Source organism: Schistocerca serialis, chromosome 5 (assembly GCF_023864345.2).
Source record: "Schistocerca serialis cubense isolate TAMUIC-IGC-003099 chromosome 5, iqSchSeri2.2, whole genome shotgun sequence".
Classification (NCBI taxonomy): Eukaryota; Metazoa; Arthropoda; class Insecta; order Orthoptera; family Acrididae; genus Schistocerca; species Schistocerca serialis.
The window spans coordinates 312,570,705-312,598,693 of NC_064642.1; the positions used below are offsets into that span (position 1 = coordinate 312,570,705).

Genomic DNA, 27,989 nt, shown 5'->3' on the forward strand with positions numbered 1-27,989 from the left:
TGTAGCCAGCAGGAGAAAGGGAGTAGGTCTTTGGTAGGCTCAACATCATTAACTTACGTGTGGAGCTGAAGGTGAGGCCTTTGGCTAGGGCAAACTTCTGTGTGACTGATGATTTCGGTGGAAATGTTAACAACAGTGCTTTGGGTTTGCATGGGTTTTGGGCTTTGTTGATTGTTGGGAGGGTGGTTTGGAGGCTGTGGTAAACTGGAAAGGTCAGATAGTCAGGGTCTGGCCCCTATGAAGTGTGATGAGGGGGTTAACTGTGAGGAAGATGGGTGTCGATGGATAGTGGTGCCCATGGTTAGAGGAGGACAAATTATTGAAGTGGTATCTGGGATGCTCTTCAATGTGTCGGGGTGCAAGGGTTCCAATTTCAGAGATGTGGTGTATTCACTGGGTTGCCACAAGTTTACCCAAGTGAAATTCCCTGATAAATCCCCGAGTTCCAGACAATGATTGAGATCTCAATGGTAATTTAAGACGTAAGTTGACAATCTGCCTTTGCAACTATGGTACAAGAAACAATAGTGCAAATAAGGGAAAATGTAGAAAAAAACTTGCAAGCAGATGGCTTTTCCTGATGTGAGCAAAATTCTTAAGTACTAGCATCAACATATTTTGTAATGAACTGTTTTTCAGTGGAGAATGCAAGCCAAATGGTATGTGTGTTTCGTTAAGACCACTGATGTCATTTTATTTCAATAAAACGAAACACATTTGGTGACAAAAATATATATTTCCTTGGAATTGCAAGACATACTTAAAATACCTTCACTGATTTCAGAAATAACCTCAGAAAAAAGAGGCCTCTTGAAACAATTGTATAAGGCGGGGAAGAATTGTGTAAACCAACACTGTAGGTGACCGCCAAAAAAATGTTGGTTTTACTATGTTTGTTATTGCTGGCAATTACCCACTGTGTTATATCTATTATTTTACAGGTATTGCGTGATTTTTCATTTAAGAAATATGTGAGTACATGGCATAGAAACTGCTAGCGACTGACATAATTGTCTTCTTCTTATCGTCCCTACTATCTAACATATAAACTGCTTTTGAAGTGCCAAAATGTACTAGAACAAATAAAATGTCTAAAAACACCACACTGTACACTGTACTTGTGGTGAGACAGTCACAATTCCTGAAATCATTGCCTATGGCCTCTGGCCTGCTGAGGAGAACTGCAGTCCTGGGTCCACAGATAAACCATGAAAATCTGTTGCATTACACTAGCAAGCAGACTGGTGAGACTAGATCTGATGGGCAGGGCCTGCACATAAGTGGGAACCAAATGGCTTCAGATCAGCAGGACCAATCCATTACAGATGCCCACAGAAATGGCCCGAGGTTTTGGCCTGTCAAGGAAATCCGCTCACGTGGCCAACTATTCACGAGCCACAGACATCATGTCAATGAAATGAGACCATGCTGATCAATTCAAGCAACAGATAACTTGTTCAAATACTCTGAGAATCAATAATAATGAAAATAGGTAGCAACTCACTGTAAAGATTATTGCTAAGCCACAGACATGCATGTAGAAAAGACAATCATACTCTCACAACTAAATTTTCAGTCACAGCTTTTGACAGAAAATGAGAGCACACACAAATTTGCAAAATCACTCAGACACAACTCATGCACACGTGACCGCTGTCCCCAGCTGCTGCATCTACAGCCTCTGAGAATCAGATTCAAACAAACCACTTCTCTGGCCTCCCTGCCCCTTGTTGGCAGCTGCTAGGCTAGTGACAAGATGTGGAGGCAGCACTGTGTGAAAGCTGAGGGAAGTGCTAGGAAGGGTAGAAGCAGTAAGAATGAGGGAGTAGGGAAGTGGCACATGTACTCAGCTGCACCCAGACAGCAATGACGCACGACGCTTCAGTAAACAAACTATTTCATCTACTGAAACAAAAACGAGATTTTGTCAAGTGGCTTGTTTCTATCTTCTTCTTCTTCTTCTTTTCTTTTTCTTTTCTTTTTTTTTCAAATTTCCCTGATGTGTTCAAAATTCCCTGATATTCCCTGATTTCCAGAATCTGTGGCAACCCCAACATAGTATGCATTGAACAGTAACAGATCTTGCAGAGGAAGTAAAGGAGTTTCTGGGATGCCTGTATCATGGAGAAGTGTTTCCGCAGTACCAAGTTTGTAGAGACTGGGACTGGGGAATCTGAAAACGTGACGGTCATTGTGAAAGATGGGTTTCAGAGAAGGAGATTTTATCATTATAAGACTGGGTTTTAGCCATGGAAAAGGATACTTTTCTGGGAGCAGGGCTTCGTTGTGGTAGGTACAGTGTTGGCAAATGGGAAATGATGCATGAAATGGACAAGCGAAAGTATTATGTTGTCATAAGCAGACCTGGATAGCAGAATGTGAGTTTGGGAAGTGAAAAGGATGGAAGAAATTGTGCTTAGGGCAATAGGATAGTTTTGTGCGACGATATTTAATCATGCATAAGTTGTCATCATGTGGGGGAAAGCAGGAAAGACATAAAATTCAGCTGGGGGAAATCTGTGAGGTGGGGTGGGTTGATTTAGAGATGAAATGTAGTGGTTAGTTACATTATTACATGACTATAACTTACATATGATCAAATATGCTCACGTCACCAAATTATCCTATTGCCCTCAGCACAATTTTGTACATCATTCTCACTTCCCAAATCATGTTCTGCTGTCCAGTTCCCCTTATAACAATCTAATGCTTTCACTCATCCATTTCCCACACCACTTACCAACACCATTCCTACCCCAATGGAACTACTCTCCATCCATCTGCACTAGTTCACAAAATTATCCCTCTCCCTAGCTAAAAAACAGTCCCACACCCTGTTCCTTAAAAAGCTGTTCAAGACATGAAATACCACCTAATGGCCTAACCATAGAAATCACCTTCTCTGGCTCCAACCCTTCCTTTCACAACAGCCTTTGCCTTTTCAGATTCTGACTGTTCCTATCCCTCACAAACCTGGTACTGCAGAAACACTTCTCCATGGTACAGGCATCCCAGAACGTACCTACCACCTCTTCAGGATACTACTACTGTGAAATCTTTACAAAAGGCATGTTCAGAAGTAAGCATAGTAGATTTTTACATCTTTTGGAAGAAGGGTACTTGAAAAAAGTACAGCATGTTATTCGTACACTCAGTCTATTTTTCGACATAATCGCCATCCCATTCATTTGGTGAGCTAAGTCATAAGTTTCTTTACACGCTCCTCGAAGAACTCTCCTGTCAGCTCCGTCCTCCCTTTCAGAACCTCTTTCTGCACCTTCTCATTGAATGAAAATTTAATACCACTCATGTGTGCCTTCAGGGAGGTGAAAAGATGATAATCTGAAGGCATCAAATAAGGGGAATATGGGGGATGGTTCAAAACATCCCAACCAAATGAGTTCAAGAGCGCATTGATGGGCGAGGCTGTGTAAGGGCAGGTGTTGTCATGCAGCAAGCACTCTCCTCTTTTCAACATTCTCCTCCTTTTGAGCTTTTTCAGGATCTCATAATATCATTGTGCATTGATGGTCTCCCCCCTCCCTCCCCCCTAAGGCAAAAATTTGACCAAAATGACGCCTTTTCAGTCCCAAAACACTGAGACTATGATTTTTTTGCCTGAAATAGTGGTTTTAAATTTTCTGACAGATAAGGAATTGGTGTGATGCCACTGTGACAACTGTCTTTTTGTCGCAGGCATACAATGTACCACCCAAATTTCATCTCCAGGCACAACACAACTCAGGAAATCCTCACCTTCCAATTAATCTCATTCAAGAAACTTGCAGGCACTATTGACACGCTTCTTCTTGTGCTGCTCTTTCAACTGTTTTGGGACCCATCTTGGACACCGTTTCCAGCATCCCTGCATTTCTGTGAGTGTGTCAAATAAGAAAGTTCTAGAGAGTTGTGGAATCATCATAAAAATTTCATCCACTGTCGATCGCAGTCTTCACGAACAGTTTCCTTGATTTTTTGCGCAAGTCATCAGTCAAAATGGGAGGTCTTTCACTCCTCTGATCATCATGAACTTCTGTTCTGCTTCCACTAAACTCCCTACACCACTTAAACAAACCCATTCTGTTCACAGTACCTTTGCCATACACCATTTAGATTTGTGAAAAAATTCAGCATGTGTTCTTCCTTCTGCAAATAGGAAGTGGATCACAGCATGGGGCTCACCCTTGGTGGGATCTCTCATCAACGTCTTTCACACATCAGGATACTGCAACATGCGTTTATGTACTACAGAGTTCCTATGATGCTCACTGCACAGTACTGCCAGTCTTCAAAAAACCAGTGCCTGTTATGGTCACAGTACACTTAGTGCCTGTTATGGTCACAGTACACTTACTTTCTGGGCAGGTCTCGTACATACACCATATCTCCAAAACTGGAACCCTTGCACTACAACACCTTATGGAGCTTTCTGGATACCACTTCCATAAATTGTCCTACTGCCGCTATGGGGCACCACTATACATCAACACCCATCCTCCTCACAGTGAACCCCCTCATCAACCCCTCCTATCATCCAGACACTGATTGGCTGATCTTTTCAATTTATAACAGCCTCCTAAACTCCCTCCAACACTCAACAACATGCAGAACTCAAGCAAACCCAAAACACAGTTGTTAACCTTTCCACCAAAAACTCCTTTCACACAGAAGTTTCAGTCCAATCCAACTTCAACCCCACATCCAAGTTTATCCATGCTGGACTTGTCAAAGTCATACTCCCCTTCTCCTGCTCGCTGCAATGGGAACACTTCTCTGCCCCCATTTCCTTCAAAGCGAACTTGATCCCAACACTAAACCTTTTCATACCACCATCCAATTGAAACTGACCCCCCCCCCCCCGCCCCTCCCATGGCTGCCACTGGTACCCCACCATCCCATGATCACCTTCCAGGAATTCCTTACCCCCAACTTGGCCTCACCATCCTTCTCCACGTCCGTTCCTAAGAACGTAACCTTCCAGCAGACAGACATACACTATCTGTAAACAGATCCTGACCTACTCATCCTCCCCACAGACAAAGGCTCCACCACTGTTGTGATGAGTCACAGTGACTATCTTACAGAAGGCTTCCACCAACTGTCTGACTCCTCCACCTACAAGCTTCACTGTAGTTCTCTCATCCCAAACATTCAACATAACCTCCACTCCCTACTGAAATTCATAGGCCTTTCCCAGAATGCCCCCCCCCCCCTCCTCCCACCCAAGTCCATTGTCACTGGCTATTGTTCTCCCCCTGAAAGAATTTCTGCACTTCTTGGTCAATATCTCCAGCCAATTGCCTGAAACCTAGCCTCACACATCAAAGATACTATTTCCTTTACCAATTCTCCACCATCCCCACCCCTCCTACCTTCTGGATCCCTTGTCATCACTGTTGACGCCACCTCCCTGTACACCAACATCTCTCATGCCTACGGCCTTGCCACTATTCAACACTACCTCTCCCGATGTCCACCAGCCTACAAATCCTCCACCTCATTCCATACACAGGTTACCAATTATATTCTGACTCTCAACTACTTTTCCTTTGGGGGGAAGATCAAAGGACAAATCAGCGGCACAGCCAGGGGCATCCACATGACACTCGTCTATGCCAACTCATTTTGGGCCACCCACAGGAAGCCTTCATAGGCTCCCAAAACTCCCATCCCCTGTCTGATTCAGGTTTACTGATGACATTTCCTCCATGATCTGGACTCATAGCCAAGACACTTTAACCATTGTCCTTCATGATCTTAACATCTTTTCTCCCATATGCTCCAGCCAGTCTTCCTCAACCCAACATGACACCATCCTGGACATTGACCTCCACCTCTCTGATGGCTACATTCACATCTCGTTCCACATTAAACCTGCTAACCACCAACAGTATCTGTATTTCAACAGCTCCCATCCCTCCTACATCAAAAAATGCCTCCCATACAGCCCAGTGACCCGTGGATGAGCATGAGAACTCCCTTGCCAAGTACCCTGAAGGTCTCACATACATCTTCACAGACAGGCAATACCCCCATTGTCTAGATCATAAACATAGGTATTTTCCATGCTACCCAGGTGCAAGACTGCCCCATCCACTCACCCAGCATTTCCTACGCAAGTCCTGTCACAGGCTTATCCTACCCCAACAGAGTTGGGGCCACCTGTGAAAGCAGCCTTGTCAGATACCAACTCTACAGTCAACACTGCACAGCCAGCTGTCCACTACTGTATACTACTTTTGCTGACGAATGTTCATTTTCGTAGAAACTGAAATTCCCACTTGTCTATTCTCTAAAATCCAAGTATTGAGTTCTGCTTCAAGTTTTGGCCATTTAACAGTTTCACTTCTCAGATTATCTGTACTGTGAGGTGCTTTTTCTGAAAGATTTTCCTGATTCCATCAAGTTCTTATCATTTTCTCAGTTGGAGGTGGCCCGAAATGCCTTCCTGTAGGCCTGTTTCCATGCTTTTTAGTATGTACAGCCACTTGCAGATTAAGTGCAATATAGTATAGCAATTCCATTTTTCAGTCATAGTTCGCAAATAAAAGCATGATATAGGTACGACTAAAACCATAATACAGGTACGACTGAAGTGAATGTCCACGCTATACACTACAATAACTGTTGCTTGACTATAAAAACCAACAGCGCATATGCATCCACTGAGCTCTACAGAACTGGAATGCTCAAAATTTGCAAGGAAGCTAACAATGAATTGGTCAAACTAAAACAAATTTTGAATAAATGGAGCTTATTGGTACCTATCTTAAACTCCAACTGGCATATAAGAGGCATCCAGTCTTTGAGTGTATTTTTGAAGGAAAGAAGTGGGTTTATATGCCAGTAAATAAGGTACACAGAATTCACCACAGAATTTGCAGCTGCATACTACACTCTACAGTCACATTAATGTGATCACCTGTCAAATTCCTGAATAATTACTCTTTGTAATGCAGATTGTTACGAGACATGGAGGAAGAGAGTTAATGAGGTTCTGGAAGGTATCGACAGACACTTGGAGCCATGCTGACTCCAGTGCCATGGCTAGCTGCACTACGTTTTTTGGTTGAGGATCAATGATGTGAATAGCCTCTCGACTGGGTTTATATCCGAGGTGTTTGGTGGCCACGGAAGTATGGTAACTCATCCTGGTGCACTTCCTGATGCTCTTCGAATTGCACACGAACACTGAAAGCTGTGTGACATGTTACATTGTCCTACTGGTAGGTGGCATTGGCAGAGGAAAAACAAACTGCATGTAAGGGTGAACATGGTCCCTAAGGATAGATGCATAACTGTTTTGATCCACTGTGCCTTCCAGAATGACAAGATCACCCAGGGGACATCATAAAAAAATATCCAAATAATAACGCTCCCTGCTCTGGCATGGAATTTTCTAACAATTGTTGCAGGGTGTCTGCTTTCTGTTCAATGAAACATAAAGCTTGATTCATCTGAAAAGGCCACCTTTCACCACTAAGTGGATGACTAGCTGCGGTACTAGTGGGCAAATTCCAGCCTTCATCGCCAATGAACAGCAGTCAGCATGTGTTCATGAACCAGACACCCACAGCGAATGCTCATACACAGCAACTTTCACTGAATGGTCATTGAGGAGACAGTTGTTAGCCCCTTGATTCATCTAGATGGTTAGTTGCTCAACAGTTGGACATCTATTCACCCTTACACATATCTGCAGCCACCGTTCACCCCTGTCATCTATGGCCTGTAGTGCACCACAGTTGTTTTGGCACTGGTTTTGGATAGTGCCATTTTGACATGGGTGGTACAGTTTAACCATGGTGGCACACAAATACTTAACAAACTTGGCTGTTTCAGAAGTGCTTCTATCCTCCACCCAAAAGCCAATGATCAATGGACATCGGATAAATCATTCCATTTCCACATTATGACAACAACTGCACTGTTTTCCATATCCCCCCCGAGTCGCTTTATTACATACCCTCCACTGCTAGTGCTGTAACCTGTCCTCTATGATTGGTTATTGCACGGTGATGTCGAACACAGGTGGTAGTCACATTAAAATGACTGGATCAAATAGAATATTCCAGGACAGGGCACAGGAAAAACGCAGAAATTTTGGGGAAAGTATCTCCCACATTTTCTACAGCTGATGGCAACTTATGCCACAAATCTGGTGAGTTTGGCATGGTGGACTCTTCAAGTACCAAAGGTGCTCATGAGAAGTTGTCAAAAAAGTAGTTCACTGAAAGGATGACAAACGAGTAGTTCATTGAGACTTTCCATTTCTTTGATGTCATTGAAAGCACAAGGGGTGGGTGATGCAGACATGCATCTACATCAAAGTCGCTGGGCAGAGAAAATATCAGCATGAGGCTACATGAAGATCTGCATCTACAAGGGGCATTAAAAAAGAAATGAGCTGGAGGCATGATTACAGAAACCAGTACCTGTATGTTAGAAGTATTGACCCTGGCTGTTGAGACACTTGTCCCACCATGAGACAAGGCAATGAATGGCTGTCTCATGAAATTCCTGGGGCTGCGATGTTAACCAGTTCTACACGTACAGCTGGACGTGGTCATCCCCAGTGAATCGTTTGCCCCTCAGAGCCTTTTCAAGGGGACCAAAAATTCATTCCTTCTGATTCACTTCCTGCAGCACGGGACAATAGTGAATCCCCAGCGTTACTCGCAAATCTTCACAACCCTTCACCACGTGATCAAATCAAAACAAACATGCAATCTCACCCGTGGGGTTATTCTACTCCACGACAATGCAAAACCTTATACAGCCAACACAGTCGTGGTACTCCTGCAGAAATTCAAATGCGAGGTTCTTGGCCACCCTCCATACAGTCCGGACCTCTCTCCCTGTGATTGCGCCATTTTTTCTCCCCTCAGAAAGGCTCTGAGGGGCAAATGATTCACCTCAGACGACGACATCCAACTATACGTGCGGAACTGTTTAACATCGCAACCCCAGGAATTTTAGGAGACAGCCATTCACCGCCTTGTGTCACAGTGGGGCCCGTGTCTCAACAGCCACGGTCAATATTTCTAACATAAAGGTACTGGTTTCTGTAATTATACCTCCGGCTCATTTCTTTTTGAATGCCCCTACGCATATACTCTGCAACCACAGTAAGGGGTAGAATGGTGGAGAGTACTTGGACCATTACTAGTCATTTCCTTTCCTGTTCCACTCACAAACAAGGTGAGGGAAAAACCACCATCTGTATCTCTCTGCACAAGCCCTAATTTCTCTTCTCTTAATGGTCCTTACATACAATGGAAATTAGCAGCAATAGAATTGTTCTGCAGTCAGTTTCAAATGTCGGTTCTTTAAATTTTCTCAACAGTGTTCCACAAAATGAACATCGTCTTCCTTCCACAGATTCCCACTCGAGTTCATTAAGCATTTCTGTACTACTTGTATGGTGATCAAATCTACCAGTAATAAATCAAACAGCACACATCTGAATTGCTTTAATGTCTTCTTTTAATCTGATGTGATGGAGATCCCAAACACTCATGCAGTACTCAAGAATGGGTTGCACTTGAGGTATAGACCTCATCTCCTTTACGGATGAACCACACTTTTCAAAATTTTACCCAATAAAGCAAAGTCAACCAGTCAGATTCCCTACTACTATTCTTATGCACTTGTTCCATTTCATATTGCTTTGCAATGTTAGGGTTAGATGCTTAATCAATGTGACTGAATCAAGCAGCACATTACTAATGCCATATTCAAACATTATGGCATTGTTTTTCCTATGCACATGCAATACTTTAAATTTTCGTTCCTTTAGAGAAAGCTGCCATTAGGCACACCATCTAGAAATTTTGTCTAAGTCAACTTGTATCCTCCTACAGTCATCTGCCAACAATCTCTGCAAACATCACAGTACCATCAGCAAACAGCCACAGATTGCTGCTCACCCTGTCCACCAGGGGTCAATCATGAATACAAAGAATAAGAGTAGTTCTATCACACTTCCCAGGGGCACTCCTTAGAATACCCTTGTCTTTGACGAATGCACACTGCCAAGAACAACATACTAGGTTTTCTTACTTAAGAAGTCTTCAAGTCACTCATATGGGAACCTAGTCTGCTTGCACACACCTTTGTTAACAATCTGCAGCATGGTCCTGTGACAAAAACTTTCTGGAAATCTAGGAGTACGGAATATGGGCACTAGTGCGTTGCACAATTGTCTACCATACAGTGGAGATGGCCCCCTTTGCAGATATGATAGTTTTCTGGTGAAATACATACATGTGCCAAGGTTTGTGCCATTCAAAAGGCAAGACAAGAAATTAGGAGATAATCCTTCGTAACACTTTGAAAAGACAGAAAGGCAAGAAGTTGCACAGAATAATTGAAAAGGCAAAAGGGATAGCAATTGGATGGGACACAGAGGGCACACAATGAACATGAATCGCTACATTATGTAACAAATAACAAGATTTATGTGAGTGTAGCTGAATCCATCAAGATACAACATGAATGACAAGGTATCACCACATCAGTGTTACGGTTGACATTTGATCAAAAGGGAGTACATTGTCAGGGTCACAACTGCAAAGTTGAAGTAAGTCTGTTTTAGGGTATAACATTAGTCCCTGCTTTTGGTGCAAAATGAAGAAAAATAAAAATGAAAGCTCTTGTTTGAGCGAGTAGTGGAATGAATACTCTGGAAGTGTTAGTATTGGTGAGCTGAGACTTGATTTTACTGTAGGCAGTGACATACTAGCAGGAAGGGTTGATGTAACTGGTTGGAAAACAAACGTCATGAAAAATCTGTTTGTAAAACAGAGATGGCAATGAGGATAGCTTAACCAAATTACAACCTTTGAAAAGGAAAAGAAATAGGAGTAGATATAGGTATAGATTTAAGAGGTAGTGTTGTCATCATTTTAAGAGAATTGCTTTCCCATGTTTGGTTGGTTCCAGAAATTTAACATAATGATTTATGTATTCTTGTAAAGTTTGAAGCTGCCCACAGGTCATTCAAAGCTAAATACACAGAAAAACTCTCTGACACGCAACACAGACTATAAAGACACTACCATCACAAATGAAGAAACTGACACAGCTCCTGCAGAAGCTGAAATTAATCTGAAATAGGGTGACCTGTTCTTGAGAGGTAAGAGAAGTATCAAACAGAAAGCACAAAGGTGCACTGAATCAGTTAGGAACTAGCAGGAAGCAGGGGTGTCAAACTTTCAAAAAATAACTGAGTATAAAGCGTCTTAGGACAAAGGCAATCTGTGCAAATTGGAATTCTAAAGTTGGTACGGAAGAGAATCTTCCCCATCATACATATTTTGTTTGCATGTGAAGCAGTAGATCTGTATGATGTAATGTAGTTGTAGAGAGTAGTTTTGTGGAGAAGCTTGTATTAAGCATAATGTCACGTCTGTCAAATCAATGTGCTTTTTGATGTTGTCATTTCATTCATTTGATGTTGAGTATGAGAATATATTGATTGGTTGCACACATATGAGCTATTAGAGGGTAGGAAGTAAAATGAAACCAATCACCAAAACCTAAATGACAGTAAATACAGTTTTCTTTACTGCTGTTGCAGTAGGAGAGTTCTCATACTGAGTAAATTATGTAGAATTGAACTGTGGTTAGTATAAAGATAAATTAATAAATATGTTGTTCTAACAAACACTGGGATACCCATAGAATTCCTGCACCTGCTTTTTTGTGCAGTAGTGTGACCCTTTTAGTATTTGTTAATTTTTCAGACATCATAATCATGATGTGCTGATATTTTTCATGTTAATTTTGTATACCTGAAAGTATTTTTCTCACGTAAAATTTGTGACTTGGTTGGGTCAAAAAATTTATGCTTCCAATTCTTTTTATTGTTGTGATTTGCATCAGTGAAATAATGAATACCACCAGGGCAAATAAACAGTGTTTCGTATGTCAGGTGTGTTTTAGGTTGTCTGATAACCTCAATCTGAGTGTACAATGTTGCATATGAAATAACTGTATCAGTGCTAAGAAAGTTATGGGCCATGCAGTCATGGACCATGCAATTTCTTGACTATAAATTGATCAGCAATGACCGAGAGTTGTGTGATACCAACTTTCCCAAGACAACTATAAAATTTCAGGAAGGCATCAACAAAGTCTTTTATGAGGCAGCCACTAATCCAAAATCTGCTAGTGGGATCAACATTCCATTACATTCCTGCACGCCATACTTGAATAGAATGGGAAAAAACGCTAATAACTGGTATAATGGAACATACACTATGGCAAGCACCTCACAGTTGTTTGCAGAGTACAGATGTAGATACCATGACTTCTTCAAGCCACGAGGAGTCGCAGCAACTGCTGCATTCCTTGTTCCCCATAAATGCTTTTAGTGTCAGCAAATACTAGGGTCACAGACACTTTAGGATGCCAAGAATTGCCTGGTGAACAATTAAAGGTCAGTGTCCAGTTTCATCTATTAAATGATCCACGCAGTGTCCTGTTGTTTATGATGATAATGGATGTAGTCCAGGGTCTCTCTACAAGAAGACATATGATGCCCGGGAACTGACAGAAACCACCAAGGGCGTGAGTTTCAGATGCTAAGGTGGAATCTGATGAACTGTGGAGTGGGAGAAAATTACTGTGATTAACTTAGAGGAAGTAACAAATATGAAGAGTGAGTAATAGTATCAACAACTAGTGGATAAACAGTCTACTGACTAATGGTGGTGCCTCAGAAGATAGAGAGGAAGGGAAATTGAGCAAGTAAAAGAGGCTGCATACACAAACAGAATTTCTGATGTCATTCACTGCTCATTTGCCTAGACTTACATCATAGTCAATCAAGATGTCTTAATGCATCTCAGTCCACTGATAGTCTTCACCAGTTGTTTAAACTTCAGTTACTCACCAGTTAACTTGATGGCAAGATCCACATATCCTGATCCCTTCGAGAAAGGAGGTGGTGGGCAGCCACTACCTCACAAGTTTATGACCCAATGAGCCTAATCTCCAGCCTTCTCATTGCCTGAAAAGCTATTCAAACAATATTGGCAATATTAGAACAGATACGGCAGATGCCATGACCGCTTTGGTGCTCTGGGACACCATTTTGAGAAACTGTTGTAAATGTAGCTACTTGAGAAACGTGCAGTTAAATGAAATTCATCATTACTGTACTGTAGACTTAGACCTGAGAGTATTGAGGACTAATCAGCAGGAATTCCAAATGTCATGATTAGGGTTTGGAAGATGAGGCCCTGAGTTTCAGCACTCCCTGAGGCTAAGGCCAATCTTGAGAAGTTGTTTGCTTATACCTTTCAACTCAGTCATTCCCCAACTAGAGTCCCTTGCCTTATATGATACATTTACCCTTCTCCATCATCCCTGAAAGCTCGTAACATCAAGGAATCACCCTGTATATGAAAGATCAGACTGATAAATCCTCACAGAAATTGGTTGACTTCCTGTTGACCACAAACTGTCCAAAACAAAAGTTTAATATCAGAGTAAGCTAGTCTATTTGTTTGCGTAAAATACCCAACAAATCTGCTTTGGAAATCTGTGTTAAGAAACATCAACATCTATATTCTGCACACCCCAATGAGGTGCATGGCACAGGGTATGTCCCATTGTACCAGTTATTAGGGTTTCTTCCTGTTCCAATCTCTTATTGAGTGCGGGAAGATTAATAGTTTAAATGCTTCTGTGTGTGCAGTAATTATTCTAATCATATTCTCATGTTCTCTATGTGAGTGATACTCAGGGGATTGTAGCGTATTCCTAGAGCCAGAATTTAAAGCTGGTTCTTGAAACTTTGTTAATAGACTTTCTCAGGATAGTTTATGTCTATCTTGAAGAGTCTTCCAGTTCAGTTTCTTCAGTATCTCTGTGACACTCTCCCAAAGAGTAAACAAACTTGTGACCATTTGTGCTGCCCTTCTCTGTATGCTTTCAATATCCTCTGTTAGTCCTATTTGGTACGTGTCCCCCACACTTCACTTCAGCAATATTTTAGGGTGAGTCGCACAAGTGATTTGTAAGCAATCTCCTTTGTAGACTGATTGCACTTCCCCAATATTGCACCAATGAACCAAAGTCTATCACCTGCTTTACCCTGGATTGAACCTATGTGATCATTCCATTTCACACCAAGGGATTTATACGAGTTGCCCAATTCCAATATTGAATCACTGATATTTTAGTCATAGGATATCATGTTTTTTTGTTTTGTGAAGTACACAACTTTACACTTCTGAACATTTTAGGAAGCTGCCAGTCTTTGCACCACTTTGAAATCTTATCATGATCTGACTGAATATTTATGCAGTTTGTTTCAGACAACTGCATCATCTGCAAAAAGCCTGATTTTACTATCAATATTGTCTGAAAGGTAAATTAATATACAACATGAACAGCAAGGGTCCCAACACACTTCCCTGGGGCACGTCTGATGTTAGTTCTACATATGACAATTACACTCCATCCAAGATTACATGCTGCGTTCTCCCAAAAAGTCATCAATCCAGTCACAAATTTCACTTGATACCCCGTATGACTGAACTTTTGATGATAATCGTAGATGTGGTACTGAGTCAAATTATTTTCAGAAATCAACAGATGCAGCATCTATTTGACTGCCTTGATCCAAAGCTTTCAGTGGGTCATGTGATAAAAGTACAGGTTGGGTTTCACATGATCGATGTCTTCAAAATCCATGTGTTGTGACTTGGCAAGACAGCTAAGCCACTAGGAGGAAGTCGAAAGGCACGTGTTTAAGCTCACGCAGGCTGGCGTGAGGTCTGGAACAGTTAAAGGAGTTGAGTCTAGTAAATAAAGTACGTAGCTGCTGGAATACTTAACTTTAATCCATAATTGATGAACATCGGTCTGACGGTACATGCATCACAAGATAAATAGCAAATGATAATGGCGCCTTGCTAGGTCGTAGCAAATGACGTAGCTGAAGGCTATGCTAACTATCGTCTCGGCAAATGAGAGCGTAATTTGTCAGTGAACCATCGCTAGCAAAGTTGGCTGTACAACTGGGGCGAGTGCTAGGAAGTCTCTCTAGACCTGCCGTGTGGCGGCGCTCGATCTGCAATCACTGACCGTGGCGACACGCGGGTCCGACGTATACTAACGGACCGCGGCCGATTTAAAGGCTACCACCTAGCAAGTGTGGTGTCTGGCGGTGACACCACACCATGCTCGTTTGCATTGAGGTGGTCATTCTGTTAAAGATACCTCATAACAGTTGAGCTCTCAGAATATGTTCTAAGACTGTGCAACAAATTGATGTGTATCACTTCTACTTCCCTTCTTGTAGACAGGCATGGCCTGAGCTTTGCACAGGTGTGTCTTATTGCAGAATACGTACCAACATTACAAAAACAAAACTTCATCCTCCTGTTTGAATCATCATATGATCAGTTTTTGCAGGAATTGTGTTCTTTTTGCTCAACTAAGATCCGATTGGCTTAAAAGTGGAAAAAGAAATAAACACAATCAAATCCTTTGCTCACTGACATTAAGACACTGCCCAAAGATGCAAAGGTGATACATGCTGCACAGTTACCTACATTACATAACCTATCTTAACATAAAGTTCACAATCACTCAAAGAAACCAGATGCAAAACAACTGAAGAGTTTAAAGAAAGCTTAAAAATGTTTACTGTGGTGAAGTTTAAAATGAGCCAAATGTTGGCTTTAGACTCAATATACTTTGCATGTATTTGTGTTTGAAAGTACTGTTCCTAAAAGGATACTTAAATGCAATTATGGAAAGCCATTAAAGAAATCTTGGATCCCTGCAACTATACAACAAAAGAGGGATGTGTACAATTCAGACAGAAGCAGCAATGATACAGAAATTGTTTTGTATGATAAACAGTACAGTACCGTATTAAGGAAAGTAGTAATACAAAAGGGGGGGGGGGGGGTGGAGCACACCTGTCTTCTGTGAAATCAGCAGATCAGACAGTAAAACCATTTACAGGGTGTTACAAAAAGGTACGGCCAATCTTTCAGGAAACATTCCTAACACACAAATAATGAAAAGATATTATGTGGACATGTGTCCGGAAATGCTTAATTTCCATGTTAGAGCTTATTTTAGTTTCATTCCTACTTGATCAAATTGTAAATTTTCACAATCAACAAGTGTGGGCTGATGAGAATCTGCATGCAATTGTGCAATCACGTCATCAACACAGATTTTCTGTGAACGTTTGGGCAGGCATTGTTGGTGGTGTCTTGATTGGGCCCCATGTTCTTCCACCTATGCTCAATGGAGCACATTATCATGATTTCACACAGGATACTCTCTCTACCTGCGCTGCTAGAACATGTGCCTTTACAAGTACGACACAACATGTGGTTCATGCACGATGGAGCTCCTGCACATTTCAGTCGAAGTGTTCGTACGCTTCTCAACAACAGATTCGGTGACCGATAGATTGGTAGAGGCGGACCAATTCCATGGCCTCCACGCTCTCCTGACCTCAGCCCTCTTGACTTTCATTTATGGGGGGATTCCATGCAACGGAGGGTGGATGCATGTATTCTCGCTAACGGAGGACATTTTGAACATTTCCTGTAACAAAGTGTTTGAAGTCACGCTGGTACGTTTTGTTGCTGTGTGTTTCCATTCCATGATTAATGTGATTTTAAGAGAAGTAATAAAATGAGCTCTAACATGGAAAGTAAGTGTTTCTGGACACATGTCCACATCACATATTTTCTTTCTTTGTGTGTGAGGAATGTTTCCTGAAAGTTTGACCATACCTTTTTGGAACACCCTGTATACAAAAAGAGAAAGTAAGATGACAGAAAAGATTTCAAAATGCAACTGTGACAATAACAAACGTGATTGTTGGGTTCAAATTAATGATATGAATATAATAGAGGGAAACATTCCACGTGGGAAAAATATATCTAAAAACAAAGATGATGTAACTTACCAAATGAAAGCGTTGGTATTTTGATAGAAACACAAATACACACAGACACACAATTCAAGCTTTCACAACCCACGGTTGCTCCATCATGAAAGAGGGAAGGAGAGGGAAAGACGAAAGGATGTGGGTTTTAAGGGAGAGGGTAAGGAGTCATTCCAATCCCGGGAGCAGAAAGACTTACCTTAGGGGGAAAAAGGACAGGTATACACTCGCACACACGCACGCACTCTTTACTTCCGCCTCCACTGACATCTCTGCCCAAACTCTTTGCCTTTACAAATGTCTGCTTGTGTCTGTGTATGTGCGGATGGATGTGTGTGTGTGTGGGCGCGCGAGTGTATACCTGTCCTTTTTTCCCCCTAATGTAAGTCTTTCCGCTCCCGGGATTGGAATGACTCCTTACCCTCTCCCTTAAAACCCACACCCTGTCGTCTTTCCCTCTCCTTCCCTCTTTCCTGATGAGGCAACCGTTGGTTGCGAAAGCTAGAATTTTGTGTGTATGTTTGTGTGTCTATCGACCTGCCAGCGCTTTCGTCCGGTAAGTCACCTCATCTTTGTTTTTATATATAAGAGAACTGGAGCATTCTAAAAGACAGTTCATGTGTAACAGATATTTTTAATAATAATTTTCTTTAAATAGTGGAGAAAATTGGTACAAATAATTCAGAAAGGGAAGAAAAACAGTACATGAAAGAGCTGATAGAAAAATATGGAAGATCACCATGACTCTCAAAATTTACTCTCTGGGGTTCAAAAGGATAAAAATTTTAAGTGATAAAGTATTACCAGTTGGGTCTTCTGTGACTTGTTGGAGGCATCTGAGTGTGTCGCTCATAATACTGAGTAGAGTAGATAAATTTTTATGGAATATTTAGTTCAGCACATACCTGGTTTAGTTCTTGTTTAAGAAACAGAATTCAGCAAGTCACCATAGGGTCTTTGAGTAACAAAAAGAAGGATGGTACATCATCTGCATGGGGAGAAATTACAGTGTGATTCCCACATAGTTTGAAGATTGGTCCACTACTGTTCTTGCTTTATGTTAATGATCTACATTTAATTTAAATTGTGTGGCAGAATTAGTTCTGTTGGCAGATGAGACAAGCACAGTTGTGAAGCCAAGCAAGGAAGCATCAACAGAGAAAACAGTAAATGATGTTTTTGTGAATTTTACTTACTGGTTCTACACAAATGAGCTAGCTTTAAACTTTGGAAAAACACAGCCTATCCAGTTTCGTAAAGTCAAAAATATGCCACCTCCTGTTAAGTTTGTCTACCAACAAAAATTAATAAACGAGGTAGAAAGTTCCAAGTTCTTACCTGTGCATCAGTGTGAAAACTTAGACTGGAAAAGTCATATAGTAGACATGCTAAAATGTTTAGTTCCAGCTAAGAAAAAGAATAACTGCCGACTTGGAAACATAGAAGTCAATAACTTTGGTTCACTGATGTCTTGTATAATAATATTATAGGGTAACCCCTCACTTAGTCAAAAAGTATTCATTGCAGAAAAGAAAGTAATTTAAATTATGGGTAGGGTTCACACACAGACCTGTGGGCATCTCTTTTAAGCAGCTGGCAATATAAAACACAGCATCACAGTACATTTATTCATGCATGCAAATATTGTTATCAACAATCCATCTGAATTACCCTTTTACCTTTTAATGATTGTAACTTCAGTACAGAAAGGCTGTAAATGGTGCATGCATATCTCTCTCTCTCTCTCTCTCTCTCTCTCTCTCTCTCTCTCTCTCTCTCTGTGTGTGTGTGTGTGTGTGTGTGTGTGTGTGTGTGTGTGTGTGTCCACAAGGAGAAATCAAGTGTGATGTGATCAGGTGAATGATATGGCTGTGAAAGAAGACCTCCTCTGCCTGCAATCCACTTTTCAGGAAATGTCTGATGCAGATGCACAAAAACCCTCAGTCCAAAGTTAGGTGGGACTCCATCATGTTGGAACCACACCCATTCATGCAAAACAAGATCCAGGAACCTGGGTAGTTTGTCTCTCATAAGCAACATATTGGTACATGTATTCCACTGTCAGATGTATCAGAATGATTGACTCGAACTCTGTTGTTTCCAGATGAGGGTACCTTATCTCAAATTAACACAGTTATCCTTCTCCATAATTCCTGAAAACTTGTAAGATCATTACAGAATTACCTGTGGAGCAGTTAAGAAACAGGTAACTAAAAATGAATGTTATCATATAATTCTTGCAAATGTTACACAAAAGTGACATTCAAACAGCACTTAAATATGTAAACTTTGAAGATGGGTTAAAAGACCACATGATTTAAGTTGTATGATATATCTGAAAACATAGTGACAACAGAAAGAAAACTATGAGAATGTTGTAGGTACCTTAGCTGCTGAGTGTTTGATAAATGTAAGAGCAAAAATGAATTTTTCAGTGAGGTAGTGAATGCTTTTAAAAAAGCAACTGACTTGTGTGCCAATTTGCTAATATGTATCAGACCCTCCATTTCATGCCATAAATAAAAGAGCCATCAGAACAGTGAAAGGAAGCCAGTCTTCCTGCACCAAAACATGCTACATTTAGTGTTTTCTGGAATCAAAAGAGATTCATCTACACACATCAAAAAAAGTTTTGCATCACACCGGTTACCAGAACTCCTGAAGATAAAAGTTTACTGTGGATATTGTATCACAGACACAGTCCCTTTGACTGTTCAGAGATGTCACTAGACCCGCCCAAAGATGTAAACAACCATGCATGAGCAGCACCTATTAGATGGAGGGTTCCGACAGCCGACTTGTTCCAGTCATTCCACCATGAAGGAGGAACACAGCTCATGTAGACTGTAGTTAAACCATGCCTAGATGGTCAATACCACAGTTCGATCACATGCACATTATTACTTTGTGCCAGGAAGGGCTCTCAACAAGGGAAGTGACCAGGTGTCTTAGAGTGAACCAAAGCGACGTCGATCAGACATGGATGAGATACAAGAGACAGGAACTGTCGATGACATGGCTCACTCAGCCCGCCCAAGGGCTACTAATGCAATGGATAACCGCTACCTAGATTATGGCTCGGAAGAACCCTGACAGCAACACCACCATGTTGAATAATGCTTTTCATGCAGCCACAGGATATTGTGTTACGACTCAAACTGCGCGCAATAGGCTGCATGATACACACTTCACTCCCGACGTTCATGGCGAGGTCCATCTTTGCAACCATGACACCATGCAGCATGGTACAGATGGGCCCAACAACATGACGAATGGGCCACTCAGGATTGGCATCACATTATCTTCACAGATGAGTGTCACACATGCTTTCAACCAGACAATCATTGGACACGTGTTTGGAGCCAACCCGGTTAGGCTCAATGCCTTATATGCACTGTCCAGCGAGTGCAGCAAGATGGAGGTTCCCTGTTTTTGGGTGGCATTATGTGGGGCCGACATACGCCAGTGGTGGTCATCGAAGGTGCTGTAACGGCTGTACGATACGTGAATGCCATCCTCCGACTGATAGTGCAATCATATCAGCAGCACACTGGCGAAGCATTTGTCTTCAAGGACGACAATTCGCACCCTCATTGTGCAGATCTTGTGAATGACTTCATTCAGGAGAACAACATCGCTCGACTAGAATGGCCAACACGTTCTCCAGACATGAACCTTATCGCGCTTGCCCGGGACAGACTGAAAAGGGCTGTTTATGGATGATGTGACCCACCAACCACTCTGACGGATCTACGTTGTATCGCCATTGAGGAGTGGTACAATCTGGACCAACAGTGCCTTGATAAACTTGTGGATAGTATGCCACAACAAATACAGGCATGCATCAATGCACGAGGACATGCTACTGGGTATCAGAGGTACTGGTGTGCGCAGCAACTGGACCACCACCTCTGAAAGTCTCGTTGTGTGGTGGAATAACATGCAATGTGTGGTTTTCATGAGCAATAAAAAGGGCAGAAATTATGATTGTGTTGACCTCTATTCCAAGTTCCTGTACCGGTTCTGGAACTCTTGGAACTGAGGTGATGCAAAACATTTTTTGATGTGTATATATGAATACCTTGAAATACTACATACACCATCTAGACAAACTGGATGAAAAAGAAACACACACAAAACAATCTGAACTGCAAACTAATGATGATGATAATTTTTCTTTAGGACAACTGCCTGTCAATAAAGATGCTCCAGTTTTGGGAAACTGAGGGATTTTGTGTATGAATGGCTGGCACATTCATACTATTCATATCGGACACACACTGATTTCTAAAGAAATTGGTAAATGGAAAATGATGTATAGTTGAATGAAAATGTTATGGTGGCTATGGTTGGGCATTTTGTAAACCCCTCTGGAACTGCACTTCAGGCACAGAGTACATCACTGCAAAATTGCTGAATGAAGTCCCTCAACTTACAAAAGACTGCATGAAAAATAAGTGTTTTTTATTTTTATTTTGGTACTGTTAAGTCAAGAACTTTTCACCTCACCCTCAAATAATATACACTAAGTGATCGAAAGTATCCAGACACCTGTCTGAAAATGACTTACAAGTTCGTGGCCCCCTCCACCGGTAATGGTGGAATTCAATATGATGTTGGCCCACCCTTAGCCTTGATGACAGCTTCCACTCTCGCAGGCATATGTTCAAGCAAGTGCTGGAAGGTATCTTGGGGAATGGCAGCCCACTCTTCATGGAGTGCTGCACTGAGGAGAGGTATTGATGCCGGTCAGTGAGGCCTGGCACGAAGTTACCGTTCCAAAACATCCCAAAGGTGTTCCACAAAAGTTTATGAACAGGTGTTGTTTGATGCAATCGCCATCCTCGAATTCCTCTTCAACAATCGGAAGCAAGAAGGTGCTTAAAACATCAACGTAGGCTTATGCTGTGATAGTGACACACAAAACAACAAGTGGTGCAAGCACCCTCCATAAAAAAACATGACCACACCATAACACCACTGCTTCCAAATTTTACTGTTTGCACTACACACGCTGGCAGATGACGTTCACCGGGCGTTTGCCATACCCACACCCTGCCATCAGATCTCTACATTGTGTACTGTGGTTCGTCACTCCACACAACATTTTCCCACTGTTCAATTGTCCAATGTTTATGCTCCTTACACCAAGTGAGGTGTCGTTTGGCATTTACTGGCATGATGTGTGCTTATGAGCAGCCACCCGATCATGAAATCCAAGTTTTCTCATCACTATAGTACTTGCAGTGGATCCTGATGCAGTTTGGAATTCCTGTGTGATGGTCTGGATAGATGTCTGCCTATTACACATTACAACCCTCTTCGAATGTAGGCAGTCCCTATCAGTCAACAGACGAGTTCGGCCTGTACGCTTCTGTGCTGTACGTGTCCTTTCACATTTCCACTTCACTATCACATCGGAAACAGTGGACATAGGGATGTTTAGGAGTGTGAAAATCTTGTGTACAGACATACGATACAAGTGACACCCATTCACCTGACCATGTTCGAAGTCTGTGAGTTCTGCAGAGTGCCTCATTCTGCTCTCACACACTGTCAAATGACTACTGAGGTTGCTGATATGGAGTACCTGGCGGTAGATGGCAGCACAATGCATCTAATATATAAAAAAAGTATGCTTATGGGGGTGTCTGGATAATTTTGATCACATAGTGTATATAGTGAAGAAAAACATTCTCAATTTAAACAATCTTAAGTGAACTGTGAAAAATATTCTGATGTGGAATAATTCCAAGAATAAAAAAACTTTCATTAGTCAAACAATGTTCAGAGATAAGTAATTCTAATCTCTCTCAAAAAAAATCTGCTTTCTTTATATATCTTGAATCTTAGGCGGAGAGTGACCACTGTACTTCCAAGCCGCTATACGAATTTGTTAAAGTTATTTGACTAAAGGATTATTTTTGATACTCTTAAGTTTTCTGGTGTAAAAATAGTAAGGAAGTGTAGTAATTGATTTGTTTTAATGGTCTGATTGATGCCACGAAATTTCCCTTCCAAGCAACTCACAGATCACTGAATTTTTCACAGTTGGTAACATTTGTCATTTTCCCTCCAAATCATGTTGGTATTAGTGGTCTGTGTACATGCTTTGAAATGGTGTTTACAGTAACGTTTTATATTTCTGTGGTATACTTCAGCTTGTTATTTATTCTATCAACTTCTTGCTACATTAACAAGACATTATATAGCTTGTGAACTTGCATGTTTTTAGCTATAGGAATAAATCGTGGCATTTCCAAAGAAAGTGGGGTTATGGGGAAAACAAAAGATGTTTTACCTCAGAAAGTTACAGCTGTGATAGCACTTCTTGCTGAAAACTGTTATATACAGCAAGAAATTGCTGACAGAATGAGAATATCACAGAAAACTGTCAGAAGAATCAAACTTTCAGTGCAGAAAGGTGGTGAATACAAGCCAAACAGGAAAGGAAAATGTGGATGTAAAAGAAAAATCAGTCCTAGAACAATGAGAAGACTTACAAACATAGCAACAAAGAACTGTAAACTTACTTTTACAGCCTTGGGCCACCAGCTGAAAGGTTTGGGTGTTGAAGCTTCATCTGTGACAGTGAGGAGGAGGATGTTTGAATGTGGTTTAAAGGCATGTCAACCAAGGAAAAAACAGAAAATCACAACTGCCATAAAAACCAAAGGTTGCAGTGGGCTAAACAACCTCAGGAGTGGAAAAGTGAGGGCTGGGCAATGATATGGTAAATTAAGTGGGTCTGATCTCTGAAGTTAGGAGTTGTGGCTTGAAATTGTGATGTTTTACTGATACTGAAGAAATGCACATTTGAATTTTGGGACTGTCTTCTATGCTACTCTTCCCAATTTTTCTAACTCGAAATTCAGGTATGCTTCAGTGATGAACCTGTATTCATTATGATGGAAGAAATCAGCCAGTATGTTCATCGCAGACCTGGAGAACAGTTCAAAGTTGAGTGTGTGCAGCAGTGTGTGAAGTTACGGTCTGGAGTGTGATGTCCGTGAAAGGTCCTGGCAGATTACACACTGATGATGGGACAACGAGGCAAGAACAATATAAAGAAATCCTTGAAAAGGAACTTTCCCACCACATAAATGAGTGGTTTCCTAATAAAGATGCCATTTTTATGCATGATGGGGCACCATGCCACAAAGCCAAAAGTGTTTCCAAGTACTTGGAAAAAAAGCAACTGAAAGTGTTGCCCTGGCCAGGGAATAGCCCTGATATGAACCCAATTGAAAATGTATAGGGTATTGTGAAACAGAGGATAAGGAAAATTACAATAATCATCAAACAAGATCTCATGGAGAAACTAGAGAAAACTGGTACCATGACAATGATATTAAAATGTCAAGTGAAAAGTTAAGGAAAACTATGCCGAACAGGATAAAAACGTTGATTAAGAATGAAGGCATGTATACAAAGTATTGAATGTAAAAATATAATCAGTATGTGGATGTAAATATGTAATACATGTAAAGTTTTGGAAAAAATGTCTTTAGTCTAATAATTTGAACATGTCTGTACTGACTGACAGGTAAAATTGATGACATTGTAGTTACAAAGGCCCCCAAAACTCCATGTCAGCTGTATTAATTCAAGGTAATCCAATTGGTGTATTCAATGACTTACAAGGACTATGAAGTTAGTCTATGCACTTTTCAATCTTCAAGAGGGGTAAAACCTTGGTTTATCACATTGACAATGGTTATGTACTTGCACTGTTTTGTTCTTAGCCCTGGTCTCGATCAGACAAGTTGTTCTTTAAGACACTTTAATTTCAGAGTCCTCTTCTGCTATTGGAGACTTTTTAAAATTTTTTTTTAAATTCTTTTTTTAATTTCAGTGGTCAGCTTTGGGCTAACTAAAATAGTTCTGCTGATTTACATCTCTACCTACATCCACTATATATAATGCAACTACAATACAGTAGGTGTTTCAGAGACTGCATTGACCTGTAGTTGTTCTTTGCCTTGGCCTCAAAACTCATTCACTTACTTTTCGAATTGCTCACTCAGGAGATGTACAATTTTTTGTGCATGAATTATATCTGTGGCTGTGCATTCAGTATATGCTAGGACGTCTATGTATCACTCGACACTGTCACGACAGTTTTGTGAGTTTATTACGAAAAGTGTCACGTTCAGTGACTTATTCAAGCTCGAAGTCACTATCTATACTAATTAAATCCACTGGAAACTGCATTTTGATTGCTTCTTTCACTACTATGTCCTAGAAAGATGAAGTAGATGCTAAAATTTCGACATATACAATATAGAGCGACCACATTTTCGTACAACATAGAGGAATCAGTATCAATACAGTATTCTGACAAAGTCAATTTATTTGGGTGTACCTGCAGTGATCTGCATATCTTTCATGAACTGTACAAATTGTCTGTCTCATGTATGAAAGACCACATTCATAGGGGATCATGTAAACCCCAGCCTTCCATGGCATCAAATCATCTTTAACAGAACCCAAGTGTGCTCCTGTCTTCAGTGGGGGAAGAAAATTACTTTTACTCTGTGCTTGCTCAGGATATGTCTTACTTTTAGTGATAAGCTTCCCACATATGGCAGGAAAATCATGGATTTAAATCTGTCTGTCTGCACTGCTTATGGCCACCTTTGGTTTCACTTGTAACACCTTAAATATTTGCTGTGGTGTATACCCATTGGTTTCAAAAGCTCTTTTTGCTGTAGGAGCTCTCTGAGAACTAAAGTTCTGAGAGCACTCATCACCTGTGAAGGAAGGTGGCAGCTATTTGCACATAAATATAAATCTCTATGCATCATTTTCAAATATACTGTATGACCCAAGGTGCCATCATCTCACCTTACAGCCAAATAAATCGGCTGTGGCAGAACACTGTATTAATATTGGTCACTCTATACTGTATAAAAATGCTGAAATTTTGGTATCTACTTAATCTTTTTGGGACTTGGTGGTGAAAGAAGCAACTGAAATTCGCTTGGCAATGAATTTAATTAACAGAGATAGCAGCTTCAGCTTGGATAAGTCATGGAGTCTAGCCCTTTCTGTAATAAAATTACAAAGATGCCACGACAGTGAAGTTCGGAACAATACATCAAAATCCCAGTATGGATTGACTGTGCACCCGCAGGTATAATTCACACACACTGTACTTCTTTGCTGCCAATCAAAGTCTTTAGTGCCTGTGTATCTGTGGCTGCATATTCAGTAGTGTGAGCCACGAGTTTAAAAGGGTGGAGGGAGTGCTGGAGTGTCCGTCTTGTGGATCACTCTCAAGACAGGTGAACAATATACAGCCGAAATACAAATGGTACTAGCAAAGTGTTGCAATATGATGCACCATTAAGTCGCAGGAGGCTGATTGTTGCTATGTTCTGAGAATACTTCATACTTGCATTGTAACTGCTATGCCAAGTCTGTGGGCACAATCATTCACTAGCAGAGTTAGTTTGAAGTGTTTGCTGTGGCACAGACTAGTGCTTTGAAGAAATGACTCTTGCACTCGGTGATGTGTGTCCAAGCCGTAAAACTACATTCAAGTGGTACAGAGAATTTCAAAGAAAAAAGTTCACTCTTTAGGGCACAACGTACAGGAAGGCCATCATCATCAGTTATGGAGGAAAACATCGATGCTGTGAGGAAAATGCTGGACAAAGACAGGTGAGAGATCCGAAGGGGAGAGAGGATACCTTAATGCTAAATGCAACAGCAATTCCTTGGATTCTGCATGATCATTTGCAAGTAAAGAAACTTTGTTGTCTTTGGGTGCTGCATAGACTGACAGAAGAGCAGATGACATGACATGTTAAAGAAATTTTCTAAGGGACAATGTCAGAATATGAACATCATGTCAGGTGATGGACTTGGCTGTACTATTACGATGTGCTGACTGAGACTCAAAACAAACTTTGTGTCTTTGAAGATGGCAATACACCTACAGCTGTCACAAAAGCAGCTGTAAAGAAGAACATGATAGTTGTTTTCTTCAAATCGAGTGGAATTGTAGAACTTGTTGGTTTGAACATGTAGAAGACAGTCACAGCTAAGTGTTACACTGAGCAGTGCCTGCCTAAAGTCATCCAGCATTTGAGGAACCTGTGACTGAAGTCGAGAATGGACACTTAGTTCCTCCATCACGACAATGCTCAAGCTAACTTTGCCAAAGTATGCACCGAATATTTGCGGTGTACAGGACTGAAACTTCTCGAGCACCCTCCTTACAGCACAGACCTTGCTCCTTGTGACTTTGCACTGTTCTCCAAGTGAAAATGAAGCTGAGAGGAGTGCAGTTTTCAAGTGACGAGGACCTCACAAGGGCTTGGGGGCAACATATGTGCCTGACTCTCTACAGAAATTTGGGAGACCTGGTTTAGGGATTGGTTTCGGAGGATGGAGAGGTGTATTCAATTTGGCAGAAATTACTTCAAAAAATTAAATAAATAGAGCAGTACTGCAAGACTTTCATAGTACTCTTTGTATTACAAGAAGCTGAATTTATGCGACTGCACACCCGAAATTTAATGGAGCAATCACTGCACCATGAAAACGAGATGAATATCCATGTTAAGTATAAGGTGAATTTTTTTACTAAATCACATAGAGAGCACTGTTTCCTCCAACTCTCTTCTCTCCTTCCTCTCTCAAAAAATAAACTGATTCCATACTACTATGATGCAGCAAAATATAGTCAAGTATTTAACTAAAATTTCTGTACGTCATGAGGTAGTGATCTGTACTTACAGTCTTCACTGCTGACTTCATAGCTGGGTTGGCCTGCAGAACAAACAAGAAAAGACAATATTAAATAATGGGAAAAACATCAAATGAGAAACAAAACTCTAGGAGCACCCTTCACATCAGGTTCTCAAAACAGCAGTAACTACGCTGCAGCTTATTGCCTAACTGTTGTCAGATGAAAGTGTTTCCACTTTTTGTGTTTGTGGCTCATAAATTCTTCTCAGAGAAGAGTGATTACAAAAAAGTAAGATTGGCATTTAATGTCCCACTGACAATGACAATGTAATTAACAAAAGAGTGCAAGCTCAGGAAAGAA

At 41.1% G+C, this 27,989-nt stretch overlaps 1 protein-coding gene across 2 annotated transcripts in view; it reads right to left on the bottom strand.

Moving 5' to 3' along the window:
• LOC126480811 (DENN domain-containing protein 1A-like) overlaps window positions 1–27,989 on the bottom strand; it is a 283,452-nt gene that overhangs the window by 54,420 nt on the left and 201,043 nt on the right. For both annotated transcript variants that reach the window (XM_050104137.1, XM_050104136.1), the window contains exon 10: window positions 27,677–27,709. In XM_050104137.1, coding sequence (XP_049960094.1) covers window positions 27,677–27,709 — 33 coding nt within the window. The remainder of the gene's footprint in view (window positions 1–27,676; window positions 27,710–27,989) is intronic.